Source organism: Ranitomeya imitator, chromosome 2, assembly GCF_032444005.1.
Source record: "Ranitomeya imitator isolate aRanImi1 chromosome 2, aRanImi1.pri, whole genome shotgun sequence".
NCBI lineage: Eukaryota > Metazoa > Chordata > Amphibia > Anura > Dendrobatidae > Ranitomeya > Ranitomeya imitator.
This window is the reverse complement of record NC_091283.1, coordinates 554,869,359-554,891,133: the sequence shown is the minus strand read 5'-3', so window position 1 is coordinate 554,891,133 and position 21,775 is coordinate 554,869,359. Positions and strand designations below refer to the sequence as shown.

General features: G+C 42.5%; 1 protein-coding gene across 2 annotated transcripts in view; it reads left to right on the top strand.

The window, feature by feature from the left end:
- The window catches only part of LOC138664936 (arf-GAP with SH3 domain, ANK repeat and PH domain-containing protein 1-like), a 288,656-nt gene that overhangs the window by 211,451 nt on the left and 55,430 nt on the right, over positions 1-21,775 (top strand). For both annotated transcript variants that reach the window (XM_069751989.1, XM_069751988.1), the window contains exons 4-9: positions 3,066-3,140; positions 5,297-5,346; positions 6,346-6,475; positions 7,287-7,372; positions 16,327-16,402; positions 21,171-21,257. In XM_069751989.1, coding sequence (XP_069608090.1) covers positions 3,066-3,140; positions 5,297-5,346; positions 6,346-6,475; positions 7,287-7,372; positions 16,327-16,402; positions 21,171-21,257 — 504 coding nt within the window. The remainder of the gene's footprint in view (positions 1-3,065; positions 3,141-5,296; positions 5,347-6,345; positions 6,476-7,286; positions 7,373-16,326; positions 16,403-21,170; positions 21,258-21,775) is intronic.

Below are 21,775 nucleotides of genomic sequence, written 5' to 3'. Positions count from 1 at the left end.
AAAATACTGTGACTCAATCTGTGTGTCATTTAATTAACTGCACAGCTTCTTCTTTTAACACAGAAAATTAATCTGAGTAAAAGGCAGCAAAACGTAAGGTGCTGATGTACCATTAAAGGGAACCTGTCACCTCCAAAATGGAAGATGAGCTAAGCCCACCGGCATCAGGGGCTTATCTACAGCATTCTGGAATTCTGTAGATAAGTCCCCGATGTATCCTTAAAGATGAGAAAAAGAGGTTAGATTACACTTACCCAGGGGCGGTCCCAGTGCGGTCCGGTCCGATGGGCGTCGCGGTCCCGTCTGGCGCCTCCTATCTTCATCAGATGACGTCCTCTTCTTGTCTTCACGCTGCGGCTCTGGCGCAGGCGTACTTTGTCTGCCCTGTTAAGGGTTCCCTTTAAGGGTATGTGTCCACGGGCCGTAATCACGGAGCTTTGGACGGAGCGGAAAACCCGCTCCGCCCAAAGCGCCACCCCCTTCTGTACACGCGGTGATTTCGGATGTGTTCAGTGAACACATCTGGAATCACTGTACCCCATATATAGGGCAGTGTGATTTACCTTGCGGCGACGGAGCTTCTCTGCAAGGTAAACAGACATGCTGCAGTCTTAAAAGACGCGCCGCATGTCCATGAACGCAGGGCCGCCGGATGTGTGCTCGCACGCATAGTGGAGACGGGATTTCATAAAATTCCCTCCACTATACTGTAACATCTGGACGCTGCAGGTTGAACGCTGCAGCTGTACACAGCGTTCAATCCGCAGCTAATCCCAATGTAATACTGTCCACACACATACCCTAATAGGTATTGGTTGAGCACTCCGTTGGCCGACAGCTATTCTTCCCAACTCCCCTATTCACTGTACTCTTGGCCAAATGTGCATGTCTTTTCAGTGGGTGAGGGGGGAAAGTCAATGCCGGACACCTTGCAGTGGTTTATTTTCTGTAGGACGAGTTGTGATCAAGTAAGGGTAGAACACCCCCAAACACGTGAGGTGCTGGAGAAATTGCTGAGGTCAGATGACTTTAATCTGTATGGTGAGAGTGCGATGTAATAATAGAGGAAACTGACCATGATTAACATGTAAAACTGCCAGCAGAATAAAAACTGCTGTTAAAAAAAAAATCTTTCATCTGCTGAAGAGTTGAAAGAATAGAACTATGATTTCACCATGATTTATTATCGCCCTTCAGACTATCTGTTGGAAAACCGTTCTCTATTGTTAAAAGTAGATAAGTCATCAGATTTTGCAGCCCATCGTAGGAGAAGTAAGACATGGTGACAGGTCTTCTCTCATTACCCAAAACAACGTAAGCAAAATCTTGGCAGCGATCAGAGAATATACTGGTCACAAGTTCTGAGTCCTGCTATTGGCAGGCATACAAAAAATCATTAATGGGATTGTCTGTGATTACAACAATTAATGGGGCTGTGCTACAACATTAGAAAGACCCTAACACTGGTTCTGGAGAAAAATAGTGGGGCCACCTTTATGCAAATGCCTAAAATCTAGAATTGCTACAGCAGTTTTGGTTGAAGTACCGTAATCTTTGGAAATATTTCCACATTATGTTTCATCAGTGGCATTTTTCATTACATTTAACTGTCCTCTGCTATTTTATGAGGTGCCATGTCTCACTCATCGGTGAAGCAATACAAAGTCTGCAAGATTGTTAATTAAGACACTGCTGGACCTTGTATGACTGAGGTAGAAGGATGAGCCATCATTTTAGTGTAGCAACTCCCTTTATGAAATTAGTAAGACTCTAAAGGCCCAGTTGAACAGGCTGATAACCGGAGAAAAATGCTTGTTCATTGGGTGCTATGATCTTTACGCTTACTTAAAGAGAATCTGTCGTGAGCATCATCCCTCCTAAGTCGTCTACATGGGTTAGTAGGTCATAGTAAGTTGATTCACATGATACTTTGATATCTGCGATCCGATGTCTTATTCTAGAGGAATCCATGTAAATAGTCTGTTAGTGATCTGTGGGTGGACACTGCTCTGCATGAGAATCTGCCTCCAGAGATCATTTTAAATGAACAAGGACGTTACCATGTAGATCGGAAGAGCAGGCTGTCAGTCATTACATGTCTCCCAATGATAACACATCCCTTCATTTAAAATTAGCTCTGGTGGCAGATACTCAAGATATCTCTGTCCCGCTCATAGATCTTGTAAGCTAATTTACATATTTAAAATGTGTATTACTCTATAATAACCTACTGTATTCTCACCCATCTCTTGTAGATTGTGAGCCTTCGCGGGCAGGGTCCTCTCTCCTCCTGTACCAGTCGTGACTTGTATTGTTTAAGATTATTGTACTTGTTTTTATTATGTATACCCCTCCTCACATGTAAAGCGCCATGGAATAAATACATACAATAAAGACATCAACTTTCAGATTTCGGGGTATAATTGTCTTCAGCTTCCTATGACCTACATGCACATATACTGTAGACTGACTAGGAGGGTGGATCCTACTGACAAACTCGCTTCAAATATCTTTCTCGGCAGCACATTTCCTAGTGTAACCAGATATGCTGCCGATCAGATACTGTTCTGTGTGCATACAATGATCAGATTAACTGTATTAATTATCATTTTTTGCTCATAAAAATTTGGTTATCATGTCTAAATTGACCAATGATCGATCGCCAAATGACTTGCATGTAGCCAATCCGGCAGTCACTTAACGGCTGCGGCTCGCCAGTGAACTTACAGTATAAAGAAGTTCTTCATATCTGGAACTGATATCTGCTAATTACTGCAATTAAAAGGTTACATTCATTCTAATAATTTAGTAACATGTTTGGCAAATATGACTAAGGCATATCTTATTCTCGCTGGACATTACAGTCATTTTATAAAAGATAAGATAATGTCCGTAGCTCCTGAAGACAGACTGTAATAGACATTATGCGATGACAGGAATAGATGGGTTTATATAATGCAGTTAGATGTGTAATATATTCACTGTGAGAATGCTGGCTAGATATGTGAGAAATCATCCGCTTGACTTATCTAACAGTCATTAATTTGAGTATTTGTCTCACACAGCTGCAGAGTTTTAATCACAACATTAATTACTTTCTAAACTCGCTGGTCAAAGGAGATCTGAAGGAGGTGAAAGGGGTGAGTATCAGAGAAGTAATGCTGTAAGCATTGCTCAGCTTGTCTTGTAACATCTTTGAGGCACATCACTGGGTAGTAATTAAACTGAATGAGATTCCTTGACAGGAGACCAATCACTTACAGTTGAGGCAAAGCCTTCCTTTAGACTAACTCTAATCTTAAAGGGAACCTGTCACCAGGTTTTCACCATATAAATAAGGCCACCACCTTTAAGGCCTCTTTTACAGTATTCTAGTAAGCTGTAGTGTAAGTCTCAAGTCCCCTTTGCATAGATGGCATACAAATACCTTTTATTATCCCCCATACAGTGCACTGCGGATCCGATGGGCGTCACTGGTCTTGATCCGGCGCCGTCCTCCTTCTTGCGTCATGTGGATGACACGTCCTATATCATCTACACAGTGTCGTCCAATGGGGCTCCTGCGCAGGCGCACTTTGCTTTGCCCTACTGAGGTCAGAGCACAGTACTGCAATGCGCATGCGCCAGGAGAGGCCAAAGAGTGCCAATGACCTGAAGTGGCTCATTCACCCTCTGTTACCCCTCCTAATGATCAGCAGAGATCTAAGACAGAAATAAGAGAGAAGTTTAGCACCTAACTTACCAAGGCTAAGACTTTTCCGAGATTCAGACTCATGTCTGCCTATGAATGACACTAAGCTAAACTCATCAGACTTGGTGCTAGCTAGGGAGAAGCCATTTTTTTTAAATTAAGGATGTATTGTTAGTGTCAGTCTCCAGATGGTAGCAGACTATTCCATGGTTCCTATGACCCCAAATGAAGCAGCTGAAAAAGAATGTCACCCAATAAACAAGCATTTTGCTAGCTTGTTGGGTGATCAGTAGCCCGTTTAGCTTGCAAGGCTATTGTAAAACTAGCAGTCCTAGCAACACGTGTTCACGATGATCTTGGAATGTAAATGGACCATTGGTCTGTTTTTGAATGAATATTGATTCACCCAACTAGATATCTGGAGTTCTTATGTTAAAGGTGGTCTACTTTGGAAACAAAAATACTTAGCTGTGCTCTCAATATAAATATATATATAACACACTGATATTTCTGTTTCCAAAGGGGTCCAATCTCCCAGCAATGGGCTTGGTTCTGGCAGCTTCCTTTCTGGTTTGTGTTTGACACTGGACCACATTTCCAATGTTGGAACGTAATCAGTGCTGTGTGTCAAGGGATAAACGCATAAATTAAAGTGGCAGTTCACTTTAAACATCATTATGTTTAGCCTTCTATAAAAATTGTCACTGATGGATATACAGAAAAGGGGGCTTACTTGGCTATTGTAATAAGCCAGTCTGCAATCCCTCTTCTCTGTACACCCACTGGCAGTGACGTTATTTCTAGTAGGTTCATGGGAAGCAGAATTTTGTTTAAAGTGAACCGCCACTTTAATTTTTGGTGTTCTCCATATTTCCCAAGTGTGAAGTGAGATGACGCAGAAATGCATCTCTCCTGATTTAGGAATTCATTCATTTGCTTCAATACCTCACCTTTACTGGGTAGATAAAGATCTGCACTTGTCAAATAGGGACAGACAAAAACTAAAAGCGTATGCGGTGCCACTTCTAAGTCAACCAGGCTTAAGTTGGAGGAGAACTAGTCAGAGTCCACTAATTCCATCGTAGTTGAAAACACTTCCAGGATGCTACTATGTATGATGTGGGTTTATTTTAAGTTTAAGAATTTGCAACTTTATTGAATGGCGATAGGATTTTATCCAAAACAAGTGAAGATGTCTAACCAATAGAATAAAATTACTGCTAGAAGTGGATTTTCAAATTATTTTGCCAAATTTGCTAAGATGAGAGCAACGTAGATGGTCGAGTTGAGGCTCTGGACGTATACAACGTCTTACTTATCCATTGTTGCTTCTATGTAGTTTGGTATATCATAGTCTGGGTTTGCGAGCTGAAATTCTTTACAGATCCTAGTATCTATACAATTTCTGCATTAGAAAGAAGTAGAAGACAGATGAAAGGCTGTATGACTACAGAATCAGACTACACAGAGTTTGTTTGTAGTCTGTTTCTCTGGAAACAGGTCAGAACATTCAGACATCTTACTTTGAGATTACTTGCAGAATAATTATTTTCTTCATTATTATTTTGGGTCCAGCGAACTTTCATCTTTTTTTTTTCTTTGCAGGATCTAAAGAAACCATTTGATAAAGCTTGGAAGGATTATGAAAATAAATTGTAAGTGGCGCTATTAAAACTTAATTTTCAGTTTCAAAATACATTTTCATAATTAATTTTTTATGAGTTTAAGGCAGGATTTTTCAAGCTGCCCCATTTATATTCAACTTTTGGAAAGTTCCAATGATGTTAATCTAATCTGCATGGGAGACATTTTAGTGAAGTAACTAATGGTCCATAATACAGACATACAATATCTGCGTGCACTGATTTTCCTTGTTTATGGACCATAAGGCTCTGTACACACCTCTGTTTGTTAATTATTTTGCTTTTCTCTGTCCATAGGAGCAAAACAACAAAATTAACAGCAATGCCTGATTTGGCGCATGACTGACCCCATTAATTCTAATGAGGTCCTTTAGGATTTCATCATGGTGTCCAGCATCCAATGCAGATGTGAGCATTGCCTTAAAGTTCATTTTAGCTGACAACCACTAAATATTATTTCAATATTGTAGTGTAGACATAAAAAAAACATTAGAACTGAGCAAAAGTTTTCACAAGACCCTGGTCAATGGCTGGATTATTCGCCGGTGGCGCTCTACTTGAACCATGAAAGCTTCCTGACACTTAACGGCATTCCTGGCATCTTCCCCAATTAGAAAGCCCGACACAACGTCATACATACATGTCACAATGTACACATGACGCCTCACCAAGCCTTCTACTGGGGATGTTGGTAGATAGGAGGTCGTTCGCAGGGCTCTGGTCCCCTGCTCATGGACCATTCATGTGGCCACCGGACCAGGGTCCTGCAAATTGTTACACTGAACTCTATGTTTAGCATACTGTATATGTACTTCATATAATATGATGTCTTCTTTTTAGGAAACGCCATTCCTGTCTCAAGGGAATTTAAATCTAGAGTGAACAATCGTTTCTTTCTTCTACTGTTCTTCATTTTACTTGGAAAATTTCCACGTGCTGTATGATGTCTTGATTTTAAGATGTGTATCCATCCTAGTATTAACATTTTGCCAACTAAATTTGCTTTTACAGCACTAAAATTGAAAAGGAGAAGAGAGAGTTGGCCAAGCAGTATGGGATGGTGAGAAATGAGGTGGCAGGAGGAGAAATAGCCGAGGAGCTGGAGAAGGAGCGCAGGATGTTCCAATTACAGATGTGTGAAGTAAGAAGCTAAACTCGTAATATACCATATGTTCCATGCATTTATTCTCTCTTTTTCCATTTACTCCGGTAACAGCCATGTGCTCAGGCAAGAAATACCTGTAATTCTCTTTATTATTTCCACGCGTTCGGCATGTGCAGCAGGAAAGCTTATGGTGTATACCGCAACTGTGCCCATCGGTCTCTAATCCCCCACCCAAAGAGTGTTCGGTATTTGTCGCCGCATAGTAAAACATTGCCTGCACATTAGTCAGTAAATGAACAAATACAACATACTACAATGGCCGATGTGTGACACTGTGTATGTTAGAGGCCTCTAAGAGGTATCCATTAGAGCAAGGTTTCCCAATCTCCAGTCCTCACGGCCCCCAACAGGTCATGTTCTTAGGGTTTCCTTAGTATTGCACAGGTGAGTGAACCCGTGGAAATTCCTCATGCCTTGATAATAAGTTTATCACCTGTGAATCCTGAAAACATGACCTGTTGACGGGCCGTGAGGACTGGAGTTGGGGGACATGTAACCAAATAGAAAAAAAGAAGACAAGATGTGAACACGGTTTAACAGAAACTGATTTCTCTGTAGTTTTTGACATCCAGTGCCACATACAGATTAGTTATCTCACATGAGTCTATCTTTACACGCAGCTAAATGTCATATTACATTATGTACTTCACTTAGTTGTTCTTTTATATAACTTTATTGTTGGAAAAATTAGTAGCAGTCTCCAATAATAAATGTTGTCTGGTCCTCAATAGTGTTTCTTGTCAAAGAGTAACGTCCTTTTAAACCATATTTCTCATTTTGTTTCTAGTACCTCATCAAAGTCAATGAGATCAAAAGCAAGAAAGGCGTGGATCTTCTACAGAACCTTATCAAGCACTATACCTCCCAGTGCAAGTAAGATTCCTGTGTTTAGAACTCCTAAACCTCCTCCATCATCGTCATTAATCTCGGTGTATAAATGTTGCACAGACGTCAGTGGTTCGGCATGTTAAATGTATGATTGTCTTCTTTAGACTAATATGGATTCATTACACAGAAGCAAAACTCTCTCTTGATTAGAAGAATTAAGGGTACGTTCCCACATTCAGGATTTGCTGCGGTTTTGACGTTTATTTATGCAGCTTCAAAAACGCAGCAGCCAGCCGTGACAGCATAGTGGATGGGACTAATAGACATCTCATGTCCACTATGCGTGCATAGTCTCCTGCGGACACTGACATGTTTCAGATCTGCAGTATGTCAGTCTCTCTTGCGGAGACGTTAGTCTGCGCAACAGAAATTTCCACAACAGGATGTATTGGCTGCGGTAAATCCGCACGGTTCAGTGAAGACATGCGGATTTACCTGGGTTCTATAAAAGGCAGCGTTTTGGACACAGTGAAAATACGCTGCATCCAAAATACTGCTACTTCCGGATCGTAGGCATATAGTCTACAGAGTTTATCTAGGACTTTAAAGAGATAGTCGAGTAGCTAAAGTGTCCTTTCTAAATATTTATCCTTACACCCTAACCACTTTTATAATTCGCTTTATTATTCAATAACCTACCCTGTGCCTTATACAGCTAATCTGTAAATATGTTTTTTATTTTTATCTACACTTGCTATGACGTTTCATTTGAGAGGAGTCTCAAATAGGATGTAACCGAAGGCTGAGGCTGCACTCACTCCTCTGCAGAGTCTATCACCTCTCATGGAAATGACAGAAAAACGACTGGCACATCCAAACTAGTGTGAATAGGTGCATACCAGGAGCAGTTACCTCCATATACAATATACAAAGAAAGGTTGCACTCTATCGTGTCAAAGCATGTCGAATATGAAATACATGAAATGTGAATAGCAAAATGGTTTTTTGAACATTAGGAAAAATATTTATGAGACGCTTTGCACAGAATTTGGCCAAATAGTGTGAGCCCATCAACCATCGTCAAGGTGGTCTCATTAATCTGATGGGTCCCTGACCTCCCTCTCCAAATGTGAACACTTACCGAAGGCTAATGTCTGTATGCATGGGTGGATATGGACACCTCTCTCAGTAAAGCCTACATATGGGTTGGCCGGAACCAAGAGTGATTAAATGTAATTAAAAACCACATGGTGAAGGGAGGAGTGCTCAGTCAGTAAGCTAACATAGAAATGACAGAAAAACGACTGGCACATCCAAACTAGTGTGAATAGGTGCATACCAGGAGCAGCTACCTCCATATGCAATATGCAAAAACATATTAGACATGCTTTTGGCACGATAGAGTGCAACCTTTTTTTGTATATGGAGGTAGCTGCTCCTGGTATGCGCCTATTCACACTAGTTTGGATGTGCCAGTCGTTTTCTGTCATTTCTATGTTAGCTTACTGACTGAGCACTCCTCCCTTCACCATGTGGTTTTTAGTTTCAATATATTTTTATTTTACAAAGAAAAACAACAAGTCCCACGCAGGGGAATATACATGAGTGTAATCAAATTCTAGATTAACCTTGATAGTTTTAAACAATACTACAATTAAACACGTAGACGAAGACAGGTGGTTCAAAAAGACAAGAGGAGGGGGGGAATAAGAGATCTATTACTGCATCAGAATACTATCAATGGTTGGGCACAAGGGGCGAGTCCAAGGAAGTCTATCGAACATTAAATTGGCCTAATAGTAATAGTGTTAAGACTTGGTCAAGATTACTGCTAGAGTTCCTTTCGATCCACGGCCTCCATACTTGATAGTAGGGCTCCCATGAGTCATCTCTTGTAGCTTGTATTCGTTCACATAGCATGATAGTGTTCATCTTGTCAATTACTGAAGAAAGAGATAGGGTAATTGTTTTCCATTTCGTTGCAATGTGTAGCTTAGTGGCCAGGAACAGCTGATTGACTAAATTATGAAGTTTGTTGGAGAAGCCAGGGCATCTGGACCCCAATAGGAACACCTTTGCATCTAATTGAATCACCCCACCATATAGCTCCTCCACAATAGATTTAATCCTTAGCCAAAGGGCGGATACAATCGGACAATCCCACCACGTGTGCTTCAAGTCGCCCAGGGCTCCACACCCCCTGAAACACCGATCCGATAAATTTGGGTAGATGGCATGTAATTTGCTTGGAACCAAATATGTCCTATGTAGGAGCTTGATGGATGTCTCAACTAAGGAGGTTTGGAGACTACCCTTAGAAAGAGAGCAGCAACATTTTTGCCACTCCAATGGGGACATTATCATATTAAAGTCTCTCTCCCATTGAGTCATATATTTAAGTTTTACATCCTCTGATATTGCATTCAGGGTTGAGTATATTAAAGAGATAGCTCCCCTGCCCAGTGGGTCATTCAAACATTTTTGCTCATAACCCGATGGGCGGTGGGTGACACCATGTCCTAAAATTTGCTCAGCAAAGTGAAAGATTTGGATGATACGCAATATTTCAGAGTTTGGTGGGGTGTACTTTTGGATGAACTCTTGTTTGGTGAGTAGAATATTGAATGGCGAAGTAAGATGTTTAAGGGTAATTAAACCCCTAGATACCCACCAGTGAAAAGGGCGAGGCTCCAACCCTGGTGGAAAAGCTGGATTGTGAAAAATATGAGTCATTAAGGAAGTTTTGGATTGTAGGGAATGCTTAAATCTTTCCTTCCTCCATAACATCAGGGAATGTGCTGTGAATGGAGCTGATGTATGGATCCCTTTCGGAAGCCTCTGCAACAACCACATGAGGCCTGGTAGAGTGAATGGAGTCAGGAAGTGAGATTCGAGATTCACCCATCTGGGTGCGCTATGTTTGTCTGCGTTGGTACTTATTAGGCCGGCGTCACACTAGCGAGTTTTACGGACGTATGAGCGCATAAAATACGTCCGTAAAACACGCATTGCACACGGCCTAATTATTCTCTATGCCCCTGCTCCTATCTGCCGTATTTTACTGATCCGTATTATACGGCTTTCTACGGCCGTAGAAAATCGCAGCATGCTGCGTTTGTCACCGTATTGCGCAAAAAAAACGCCAATGAAAGTCTATGGAAGCCAGAAAAATACGGATTACACACGGACCAGCAGTGTGACTTGCGAGAAATACGCAGCGGTGTTAGAGAGAAAAGCCGGTAATTTAGTGCGGTGTACAGTAAAATCACACTGACAGCTTACAATAGAATAGGTGGAATAAATGTGTACACATAGAATAGGTGTATATATATATATATAATGTCAGTGAGACACATATATGTATATATATTATTATTTCATACAGCGTGAGATAGCTTTAAAGCTGGTAATTCAATTGCCGGCTTTTGCTATCTCCTTCCTAAACCCGACATGATATGAGATATGGTTTACATGCAGTAAACCATGTCATATCCCCATTTTTTGGCATATTCCACACTACTAATGTTCGTAGTGTGTATATGCAAAATTTGGCCATTCTAGCTATTAAATTAAAGGGTTAAATGGCGGAAAAAATTGGCGTGGGCTCCCGCGCAATTTTCTCCGCCAGAGTAGTAAAGCCAGTGACTGAGGGCAGATATTAATAGCCTGGAGAGGGTCCACGGTTATTGCCCCCCCCCCTGGCTAAAAACATCTGCCCCCAGCCACCCCAGAAAAGGCACATCTGTAAGATGCGCCTATTCTGGCACTTGGCCACTCTCTTCCCATTCCCGGGATATGGGGTAATGAAGGGTTAATGCCACCTTGCTATTGTAAGGTGACATTAAGCCAAATTAATAATGGAGAGGCATCAATTATGACACCTATCCATTATTAATCCAATAGTAGTAAAGGGTTAAAAAAACACAAACACATTATTAAAAAGTATTTTAATGAAATAAAAACAAAGGTTGTTGTAATATTTTATTCTACGCTCAATCCATCTGAAGACCCTCGCTCTGCAACAAATAAAAAATAATAAACCAACAATATACATACCTTCCGAAGATCTGTAACGTCCCACGATGTAAATCCATCTGAAGGGGTTAAAATATTTTGCAGCCAGGAGCTCTGCTAATGCAGCGGTGCTCGTGGCTGCAAAACCCCAGAGAATGAAGGTAAAGTAGGTCAATGACCTATATTTACCTTCATTTGCGGTGAGGCGCCCTCTGCTGGTTGTTCCTCGAGCGTGGGAAATTTCCTAGAAAGCTCCCAGGCTCGAGTTCATATGAGGACAACCAGCAGAGGGCGCCTCACCGCAAAGTAGCTATTAACAATGCATATATTTAGACCCTGCATGGTTCCCAACAGGATAATGAACCTGCCCTCAGGGTCTGAGTACGTGCTAATGGGTTGGAATGGAAGGCTGTTTTTAATTAGAATAGCCACGCCCCTCGTTTTGCGGTCCCAGGTTGAAAGGAAAAATTTCAAATAATGTGCATCCAGGAATTTGGGGTTGGAGGAATTGGAAAAATGGGTTTCCTGAAGGCAGATTACATCTAGGTTGTGCTTCCAATAATCGAGGAAGGCCTTTTTACGTTTTAGAGGCGAGTTGAAGCCCCGCACATTATGGGAGAGCACTCTACACATGCTTAATTAAGTGGATACTGCTAATAAGAGACAAACCATCGCCCTCCACCCGACCTCGTCCCACAAATTCACCATCACAGCAATAATCTCTATGTGGAAACGAAAGGGAAGAGACAAACAGGGGAAAGACGTCGACACAAAACATAACATAAGTTTTCCAAAGGGCATTGTGCCTACAAGATGCGGCGATCCGGGATTCCATATTAGGAAGGATACCAAATTTCGCCGAGGTTGGGCGGCATGTTGCAACCCCGAGAACCCCAACCCTTGAATCATATAGGGTTGACTTTATAATAGGGGGAAGGGGGGAGAGAGGGAGGGAGAAAAAGAGAAGAGAAAGAAAAAAAATAAAAAAGGGGAGGGGGGATAAGCGGGGGGGGATAATGAAGAAGGGGGATAGGGAGAAGGGTGTTTGATAATGCAATAGTAAGTAGTTCAACTGTAAATAGACCGAGCATTAACTGCTAGGTAGATGACCTTGTTTCAGAGCAGGGCAAAACCAACAACTGGCCCTGCAGCAGAACCCAAAGCCACATAAAACATTCTGATGGGACCAAATCCTGGGTTATGCGAGTCAAGTGACCTGAGTGTTTTGGCTTCTTGTTCTGGGAAGGTTCTTCCATTCCCTTACAGGCCTGGGTTTTCTCTGTGGGAGCGAGGAGGTCTCTGAAGATAGTGGGATACCAGCCTTAATTAGGGCCTGAGTTCCTTCCTCTAGGGACCGGCAGGTATAGAGTTGGGATTTGAATGTGAAAATAAGGGAAAACGGGAAGCCCCACCTGTATTTGACCTGAGCCTCTTGTAGAGAGGTCGTAATCGATCTGACGGCCCTTCTCCTGGCCAGTGTGGTGGGCGCAATGTCTGCATAAATGTGCACTGAGTCTGACAGGCCAGGTAAGATAGGATGGTTTCTAGCTGCCAGCAAGATCTGATCACGGGTCTCCTCATAGTGCATCTTTAGTATTACATCTCTGGGCATATCATTAGATTGTGGCTTGCCCAGTGCCCTGTGTATTCTTGTAATATGGAGCAAGGTCGGGTCCAGGTCAGGTAGAAGGGCTGTAAAGAGGGCTGCTGCTGTATCTTTAAGGGCAACAACATGTTCAGGAAGCCTTCTAATTCGTATGTTGCTCCTTCTGGATCTATTCTCATAGTCCTCACACCTTAATTCTAGCTCAGTAATGCGGTCAGTGTGCAGCTTGAGAGTCTCCTGGTCCTCCTCCAGTGCATCTGAGACAGCGTCCATTTTCTCCTCCAGGCTGTTTGTGCACTGCGCTATATCTTGCAACTGGGATGAGATACCCTGCATAGCGGTGGTGAGTTCCTCTCTAAAGGTTTCTTGCAGGGACCTCGTGAGGGCAGCTGTTGAGATCATCGCTTCAGAGAGCGGGGGAATGTCATCCCGCTCTGCGCTCCCATCACCATGTGTTGCAGAGGCTAGTGGAGGATTAGCTGCAGTAGCCATTTTGGAAGGGGTGCCGCTCATAAGGAGGTCTGAAATAGTGCGGCCCGCCGGCTGTGCCGCGCTTCCCTTTTTCGGCATTACAGATTGCCCCGCTCTCAAAGGTATGCTGTCTCCGGGGGGGGGATACTTTTACCGTGCTCCGGTCGCTGGAAAGGGTTAAATGGGGTCCGTCAGGTAGCGGAGCTCAGCACAACATGTCTGTCATTGCCGGGCTCCGCGCATGCGCCCCGTTGATAAAGTTTTATCTCCTATCTCACTTCACTTGGTTGTGGGATGAGTTATATGCAGGGAATAGCAGTGCAGTCTGAGAGCTATTGTTACAGTGCTCGGTGTTATCAGCCCCAGTTACGTCGTTGCAGCTTGCTGCTTTCTGCTGCTGAAAGGTACCGCGTTCCTAAGGGGTCAATAGGGCTCTGTAAGTCTCAGGTCCTGGGTGGTTTGTGACTAAATTACCGGCTCCTCCGGTGCAGAGGTTATCACCACCGCCGCCTATAGCCGTGTCAATAGTGTTCACAGGGATCACAGACTTTCCCGCCGGAGCTCGCTCACCCCTTCAGGGGGGGTGTCTGGCCACGAGTGCTGGTCCCGGGACTTCTTACCTCCGGTGTAGAAGTTTTCCGGGAGTGACTCTTGTTCCGGTCAGATCCTCTGCGGCTCCGAGGTGTCGCTCCGGCAGGCTCGCTTGCCGACGGGTCCTCCGGGAATCCTCACCTCCCTCCGCAGATGTCCTCTGTATTCAGCCGCTTCACCGCGCCAGGCTTCAGTGCGGACAGGAAGGCTCTTTACACTCGCCGGGATGCTGTGGAGGAGGAGGGGGCGCTTACTGCAGCGCCTGTCTTTTCCGAGTCCCGGCGGCTCCGGAACGATGAGGATCCGGCGGGGCTTCCTGCTCTGCTCGGGGCTTCCTTGTCACTCCGGTGTGGGCTTCTCCCGGCGGGTCCTCCGGTCTCTTTATTCTCATTCACCGTTGTTGGATGCTCCTTATGGGCATCTTTTGTGACTCCTCTCCCGGCTCCGGCACTGAGAAAGCTGGCGGCTCCAGTGAGGTATATCCAGAGGGTCATGCAGCAAGATGGCGCCAGCCAGCTAATGGCGCCAAAATCTCCCGAGCTCTCTCTTCTCTTATATGGCAGCCCGGTTCCTCTTTTCGCCCCGCAGTTGTCTCGGTATGACCCTGGCAGTGTGGGGACACTGCAGTAAGTCTTTTATCATGTCTATAGGGATTATAAAAGTGGTCTTTTGTGGGCTGAAAGTGGGAGCTACAGCGAGCTGCGTCATCTCTGCTTGAGATCCAGGCCACCCACTATGTGGTTTTTAATTACATCTAATCACACTTGGTTCCGGCCAACCCATATATGTAGGCTTTACTGCGAGAGGTGTCCACATTCACCCAAGCATACAGACATTAGCTTTCGGTAAGTGTCCACATTTGGACAGGGAGGTCAGGGACCCATCAGATTAATGAAACCACCTTGACGATGGTTGATGGGCTCACACTATTTGGCCAAATTCTGTACAAAGCGTCTCAAATCTTTTTCCTAATGTTCAAAAAGCCATTTTGCTATTCATATTTCATGTATTTCATATTCGACATGCTTTTGCACGATAGAGCGCAACCTTTTTTTGTATATCAGCTTTCATGGACCTGGATGTCACAGGGGGGGGCCCTGCAGTATTTTACTAGTTTCATGCATCGCCACTCTCTGAAGATATCCTGAATGCTGGGTGATGGACGAGGTGGGAGAGGTGAGTGCAGCGCCAGCATTCTATTTCTATCGCCGCCACATGTTTTAACTATGAAACAAGACGTTGTCATGGGCGGAGATGGTGGAACAGCAGTTGTTGCTTAGGGATGAAAGCTATTATTGACAAAAAATAATAATATTTTATTGATTCACGCATAAAAGTTAAGGGATTTTTGCATCAAGTATAAATAATACTGAAAATTCAGGATAATTCAGTATAAGCCATATGCACAAAGATAGTAAAGCTGCCCATACACTTCAGTTAGTTGTGGATTGGATGCTTATTACACCAATGTGTTTTTGTGGAGAGAGAGGAGAAAGTCGCTGCCAGAAACCTCTGACAGTGGCTTATCTCTTAGGAAATCAAAGAAATTCATTGGCATTGCAATTCTGCAAACTCTATCCTCCAGTTGCAATTTTCAGTTTTTGAATTTTACAGTGTAATGCTTGTTAATTAGGTTACTGCAGTTTTCTCAGAGGTGGCCAGTTCCTAGACACAAAGTGTGAGCTTCCAAGCTAAGCTCTGAATTTGGTTACATGTCTGGATCCGACCAGCTGTCAGAAGGCTGGGAGGCTGAGAAGTGGCGTTCCCCTGAAAAAAGATTAGATGCCCCTTTAAGTCCGTGCTGGGAGTGCCTGTTGTGCCATATGTTGAACAATGTCACTATTGAAAGGCTGAGACCCAACTGTCTCTCCTACTGCTAGAGTGAAGAAGCGGCAGTAATCTACAGAGCACGGTGCCTTCATCAGGACTAGGACAATTCCATGTTGTTAATGAGTTTGTCACTTGCATAAATAGGATTTTAAATATATTTGCCATGTTGATATCTCATTTGTTCAAATTCTATTTTATATTCTTCAAATAAAAAAATAGAATCCTGTTCACCTTCAAAAAGCATTTATGTTCTGAAAAGTACAGAAGGTAGATGCGCTTCACATAGAAACCCAAGGACATTCACCCTCTCTGATGTGCAAGCGATGGCTCTCTTACCTTGAGTGCAGCTAGATTGCTCAGCCGCAGAGCCATTCTGATAAAGCCACAAATGTCTGCCTGCATTTAGTAATTGCATGTGCACTGAACAGTCCCTCACATGTACACATCAAGGTGGTGATGTGACCCCAGAATAATGACTTATTTGTAGCTTTCTGCAGGAATGTTTGCAAACCACTGAAAAACTGAAATCCTACATCGAGGGCCTGACCACTGAATTGCAAATTGTGAGTATTGCCTTATCTTATCCAGGTTTATTCTCATTGTCAGTATTACTATTTGATATTAAATCCATGCATTTCTATTCTGTATGGTGCATGCACAGTTTGGATGGAGCTGATATTACATGCAATATTACATATATCCGGCCATACGTGCTATGATTGGCAGGTCATTCTCGGTTTGTGTATTGTGAGAAATCACGAACACTTCTCTTAGCATCATTTTGGTGATGGGTTCCTTTTAAGCGGTGTTCGTATATGACGGTTTAGTGACACGCAACTAAGAATTGCTCAAACATCACACTACAAAACTATGGCCTCAATTCGTCAAAACTGGCAATTTTCTCGTTGATCTTGATGAGTGGTCATGTTGGAGTCAGATGCTCCTGATTCATGAAGAGGATGTGTACACCACTTAATAAATCCGGAATTTCTAACAAGTGGCAAGTGGCAATTTCTGATGTTAGGAATGCCACAGCACATCGTGAACTGGACAGACCATAACATCACTTCCCTGTCACACTCATGCTTTACCCATTTTGACAGTGTTGGGAGAAACTAGCATAAAACCAACAAAAGGTGCATCGTTTTTGTGCAACTCCAAGTTGTGCCAAAAATGGGGCAATTTTTCATAGCAATCTACTCCAGAATTCTTGCGATGAATCCGGGCCTATGTGTTTTCTTCATTATTGCATTCATTATTTTGCCTTTTTTTTTTTACTTTGTGTACATTTCCTAAAGAGGTTAACTAAGGAAACCCAATTAAGGAGTTGACAGTTTATTAGGCAATCCCTACATGTGTTGTTGCTGTCGAATAGCCATGAGACATGCGGTTATGGGGACTCGAACATATATTTCAAGCACACCGAAGACACTCGGTTAGCACCAGATCATGCTCTGATAACACCTTATCCCAGCACGCTCGCTCATCACTAGTAAATCAGTCGTAGGGACAAAACTCTGATCTTAGCCGTATCCAATAAGGGAGATTTCAAATGACCATAGAAGTAACGTTTCTCGAAGGTGAAGACTCATAATGCGTTTTGGAGACAAACTGCCCTCTTCATCCGGTTTTACCCTAATGTTTAATGCTGTCTATATCTGAAAGGGCGGTTCAACCCCAAAATGCGTTGTATGTCTTCTCTTCACCTTCAATAAGGGTACTTCTATGATGATTCTTTGAGAACCGCTTTTGCTCTATCCTTATGACGGCTCTTAATAACAGAACCCAGGATGTGTGGTTGGAGAAGAGAGGTCTGGAAGCTCTCCACTTATTAGCCAAAGGCTTTTATGGGTGAGATATTCCTAGGGTAACCCGATAAGCTGAGAGTCTTATCACACATATCTGTAAATCATGCTTGGTTCCATGAAGTGTTGTCCTATGAAGTGAATTCTTTTCATTTTGCACATGATAATGTTAGCTTAGATTGGTTCGGAATAGCAACTCTTGAGGACCTCTCATATTACAGAAAGCTTTTGATTTGATTTAATAGCACATTGTAATGGTGGTGCTACAGGGAAATTGAACACTTGCTTCCAGGTTTTTCCACAGATTACCGCTGATCTTTGGGTAGCAGGGAACACTTTGTGATCAGCTTTTTGACTAGGGACCCTAGGCTAATGTCCTGCTAATGAAAGATGGGAGAACCTGGCCATATTTAGGCTGAAACTCTACATCCATGATCAGTTTAAGACTTTGTTCTCATTCTGTAAATGCGACAAGCTGATCTTTTCTAACAGCAATGCAATTAAATAATGTACTGAATATGGGAAATGTGTTGTCTTTAGGTTAATTAGCAGCAGAAACAATTATTGAGGAACATAAAGTTCTTCCACTGTATAATGCTGTAGATAATGAAACATTAAGCAGTGCATAAATCAGACTGCAGGAGTGGGTCTGACCACAAAGCTGTGTCTTATAACCACACAATCTGTCCTTCACATCCAGTAATTAGCTCATTCCGCTCTTTCCCGTGAGATTGTCCAGACACAGACTGCAGCAGGTGAACTCAAGGTCTGTGCAAGATCTGGCTGGCGGTATGAAATGTATCCTGCACAGCTTTGACAATCCAGATGCTTTAGTATCAAATAGACATTCCCTCTGTACACCATCGCTTATATCATCATTATTATACGCTTTCATTGCGTCCCTTAACACTTACATTGCAGAGTAAATCTAGCCATATGCATTAGATAGCCAAACAATCAGCTCTGTCTGCTGACTCTCCCATACACTAAGCTTGGCCGAACGCTCCTGTGTTCTCTGTGGTCTAAGGGGTAACATCTCTCCTTGTGGAGAGTGTGACATGCCAGTTGTGTATGGAGACTTATAGGCCATAAAATGCTTCTATCAGAAATTAAACATTCAGAGAGAAAATGGTCTCATGCTTTGCATTGAGGAGGTGAAACCACCTGAAAAACGCATCTGCAAATTGAGATTTTGGTTTGGCTTTTATCCTAAGTCACGTACAAGGCTCGTTACAGAGTCGATATTGAGATTTAGGAATGTTACTTCTACTGTAGAATTCTAGTTCCCTTCCTCTCTGAAGAGGCAATTTGCTTGAGTTCTCTGTGAGACAGCTGCTACCAAAATCATCTAGACTCGTGGCTTATCTACCTGTCAATCAAAAGAATTGGGCAACTGAATTCCAACCACCCAATCTTTATCCTTAAGTCAGGAGGTCCCCGTACACATTAGCTAGTTAGATGATCACATTACAAAATACTTGCCAATCTCGGTCTTCTTCTACAATTTCCAGCTCTCTTCTGGACCAAGTGACAGCTCTTTAGATTTGCCCGCTCACATAGAATGGTGCTGCTTTCCCAGTGAAATGCCTATGAGATTCAGAATGAGGCTCCGTAGGATTAAAGGGGTATCCTCATCTCCAAGATCCTATCCCAATATGTGTTAGGTGTAATAATAGTAATGTTAGCAAATACCTCCAATTAAAAATGTAGTATAGTTCTTCTGACTGGCTATGGCGCTTTTCCCATGTAGGGCATTGCAATAGCTTAGGTATCCATGGTTACGACCACTGATATAGTGACAGTTAGATAACTAAGCTACTACCATGCCCTGCACATGAGGTAAGCGACATAGCGAATCAGAAGAACTATTTATTTACCGTATTTATTTTACTCATTTATGTAGCACCATTAATTCCACAGCGCTTTACACACATTATGATCACTGTCCCCGATGGGGCTCACAATCTAAATTCCCTATGAGTATATGTTTGGAATGTGTGGAGGAAACCAGAGTACCCGGAGGAAACCCTCGCAAACACGGAGAGAACATACAAACTCCTTGCAGATGTTGTCCTTGGTGGGATTTGAACCCAAGACCCCAGGGCTGCAAGGCTGCTGTGCTAACCACTGAGCCACCGTGCTGCCCACTTGTTATCACACCAATTACATATTAGGTTAGGATCTTGGAGATGGGAAAGCCCCTTTAAATTTGGAAAATGAGTTCCAGCCTGCACAAGTACCCCTGTGTTAGGTCACATGTTCCAGAAGAGAACCGGAGAGGGGCTGGACACCAGAGAAACTGTACAAGACAGATTGGTAAGTATTTTCATGCACTAACACCTACAATCACATCTTGAAAGGAGTAAACCTTTAGATTTAGATTTTTTTAAAATAATAATTTTGTCCAGCTTGTAAAGTTCTTGTTCACAAATCACGTTCTTTGGTGATTTATCTTCATTCCTGTGGAAGAAAAAATTGCATGTAAGGGGCTTCCGAATCCCGGTCTATGTGTAGTACTCCTCTGTGTAATACACCCTGATATCAATGCAGCTGAAGGCTGTCGAATAGACCACGGAAAAACTGGGGTTTGGAAGCCACTTGCATGCAAATTTTATTCTTTACAAGAATGAAGATAAATCCCCTAAAGTTTTAAAACTTTCCATGCTGGACAAAATGATAAAATATATATATATAAATACAGTAAATATAACTTGTCTTTAAATGATTGTGTCAAGTCCCATAAATGCTTAAAAAAAAAAGAGATTTTTTTTTGCAAAAATAATATTAGAAAGAATATTTTTTCACCATATTAATCCCCTTTTTATGGCTATTTGTTTAGTACTGCAATGTCCATAATGTTCACTATACCATATAAATATTGTGATATAGACCCCAAAATGGGGACCTCAGAACAAACAACTTGTCCTGCAGGAAATGGGCCCTGATACAGTGTGTCAGCAGGGTCTATCAGGATTCTCGTCAGTAACAGGGTCATTAGAACCCATTATTATTATTATTATACATTTATTCCATGGTGCTTTACATGTGAAAGGGGCAAATATAGACAAGCACAATAAACATGAGCAATACAAGGCACACACAAGTACAGGAGGAGAGAGGACCCTGCCCGCGAGGGCTCACATTATGCATTTTTTTTCTAATAAGACATACACCACATGTTTATCTGAAATGAATGCATTACTAAATGAAAAAATGGATTAAAAAATAGTTTCTGTATATGTAATGAGACAGATGATTGCTTATGCTGAAAAAAGTGAAATGTAAATGTGACCGCTGTATAAAACATGGGGATCCGCTTGTCTTATTTTGAAAGGGAATGTCTCCTAGGACTCTTCCCGAGATGTGATGACTCGCATGGTTTTGGGATAGTTGACATGTCTGAATGGCAAGGGAGCTGCCTGGGCACCCGTGGGCGGTGGGATAGTTTTCGTGTTGAATGATTATTAAACAAAATAGTGACCGTCCGCGCTGTATTGTAATGTTGTCCTTTGTGTGTGCACGTCAGATCAAGAGCAGACAGGAGGAGGAGAAGAAGCAGCTCTGTTCTCTGCGGGACCTGCTGAAGCCCACGCTACAGATTGAACCCAAAGAGGTAAAACTAATCTCACGGGGATTAAAAAACAATCCACATGGCTCTCACTCCTGTCGTACACCTCTTATGTGGTCGATGTTACTGAAAACTTTACAATAGACGACTTTTATTGGATTATTTAAGGTCCAGTAACATATTGAAATTATGTCGGAGAAATGCTTCCACATGTCCCTGGTTACACCTGCCTGCCAGTGTGCATTTTACAAAAATTGTCTGTACTTATTTTTAAAGGAGTTGTCCAGACACACAAGCACCTCCATCAAAGTTTTTATCCACTTAATATATTGAATTGATCATACTATATAGCACTGTGTACTTACAATTGCTCATTTTACCTTTCTACCTGATTAATTCTTCTCTTTTCCATTAGATCTATGACATCACATGACTAAAAACAGACTCTCTCAATGCTTCTAAGCTCTTTGTAGAAATAAGAAGTCTCTTTTCCCTGCATGAGTCATCATAAGAACCACAATTCTATCTCGCTGCCAAGTTTCTTGCAGTCCAGCTCCACCCTC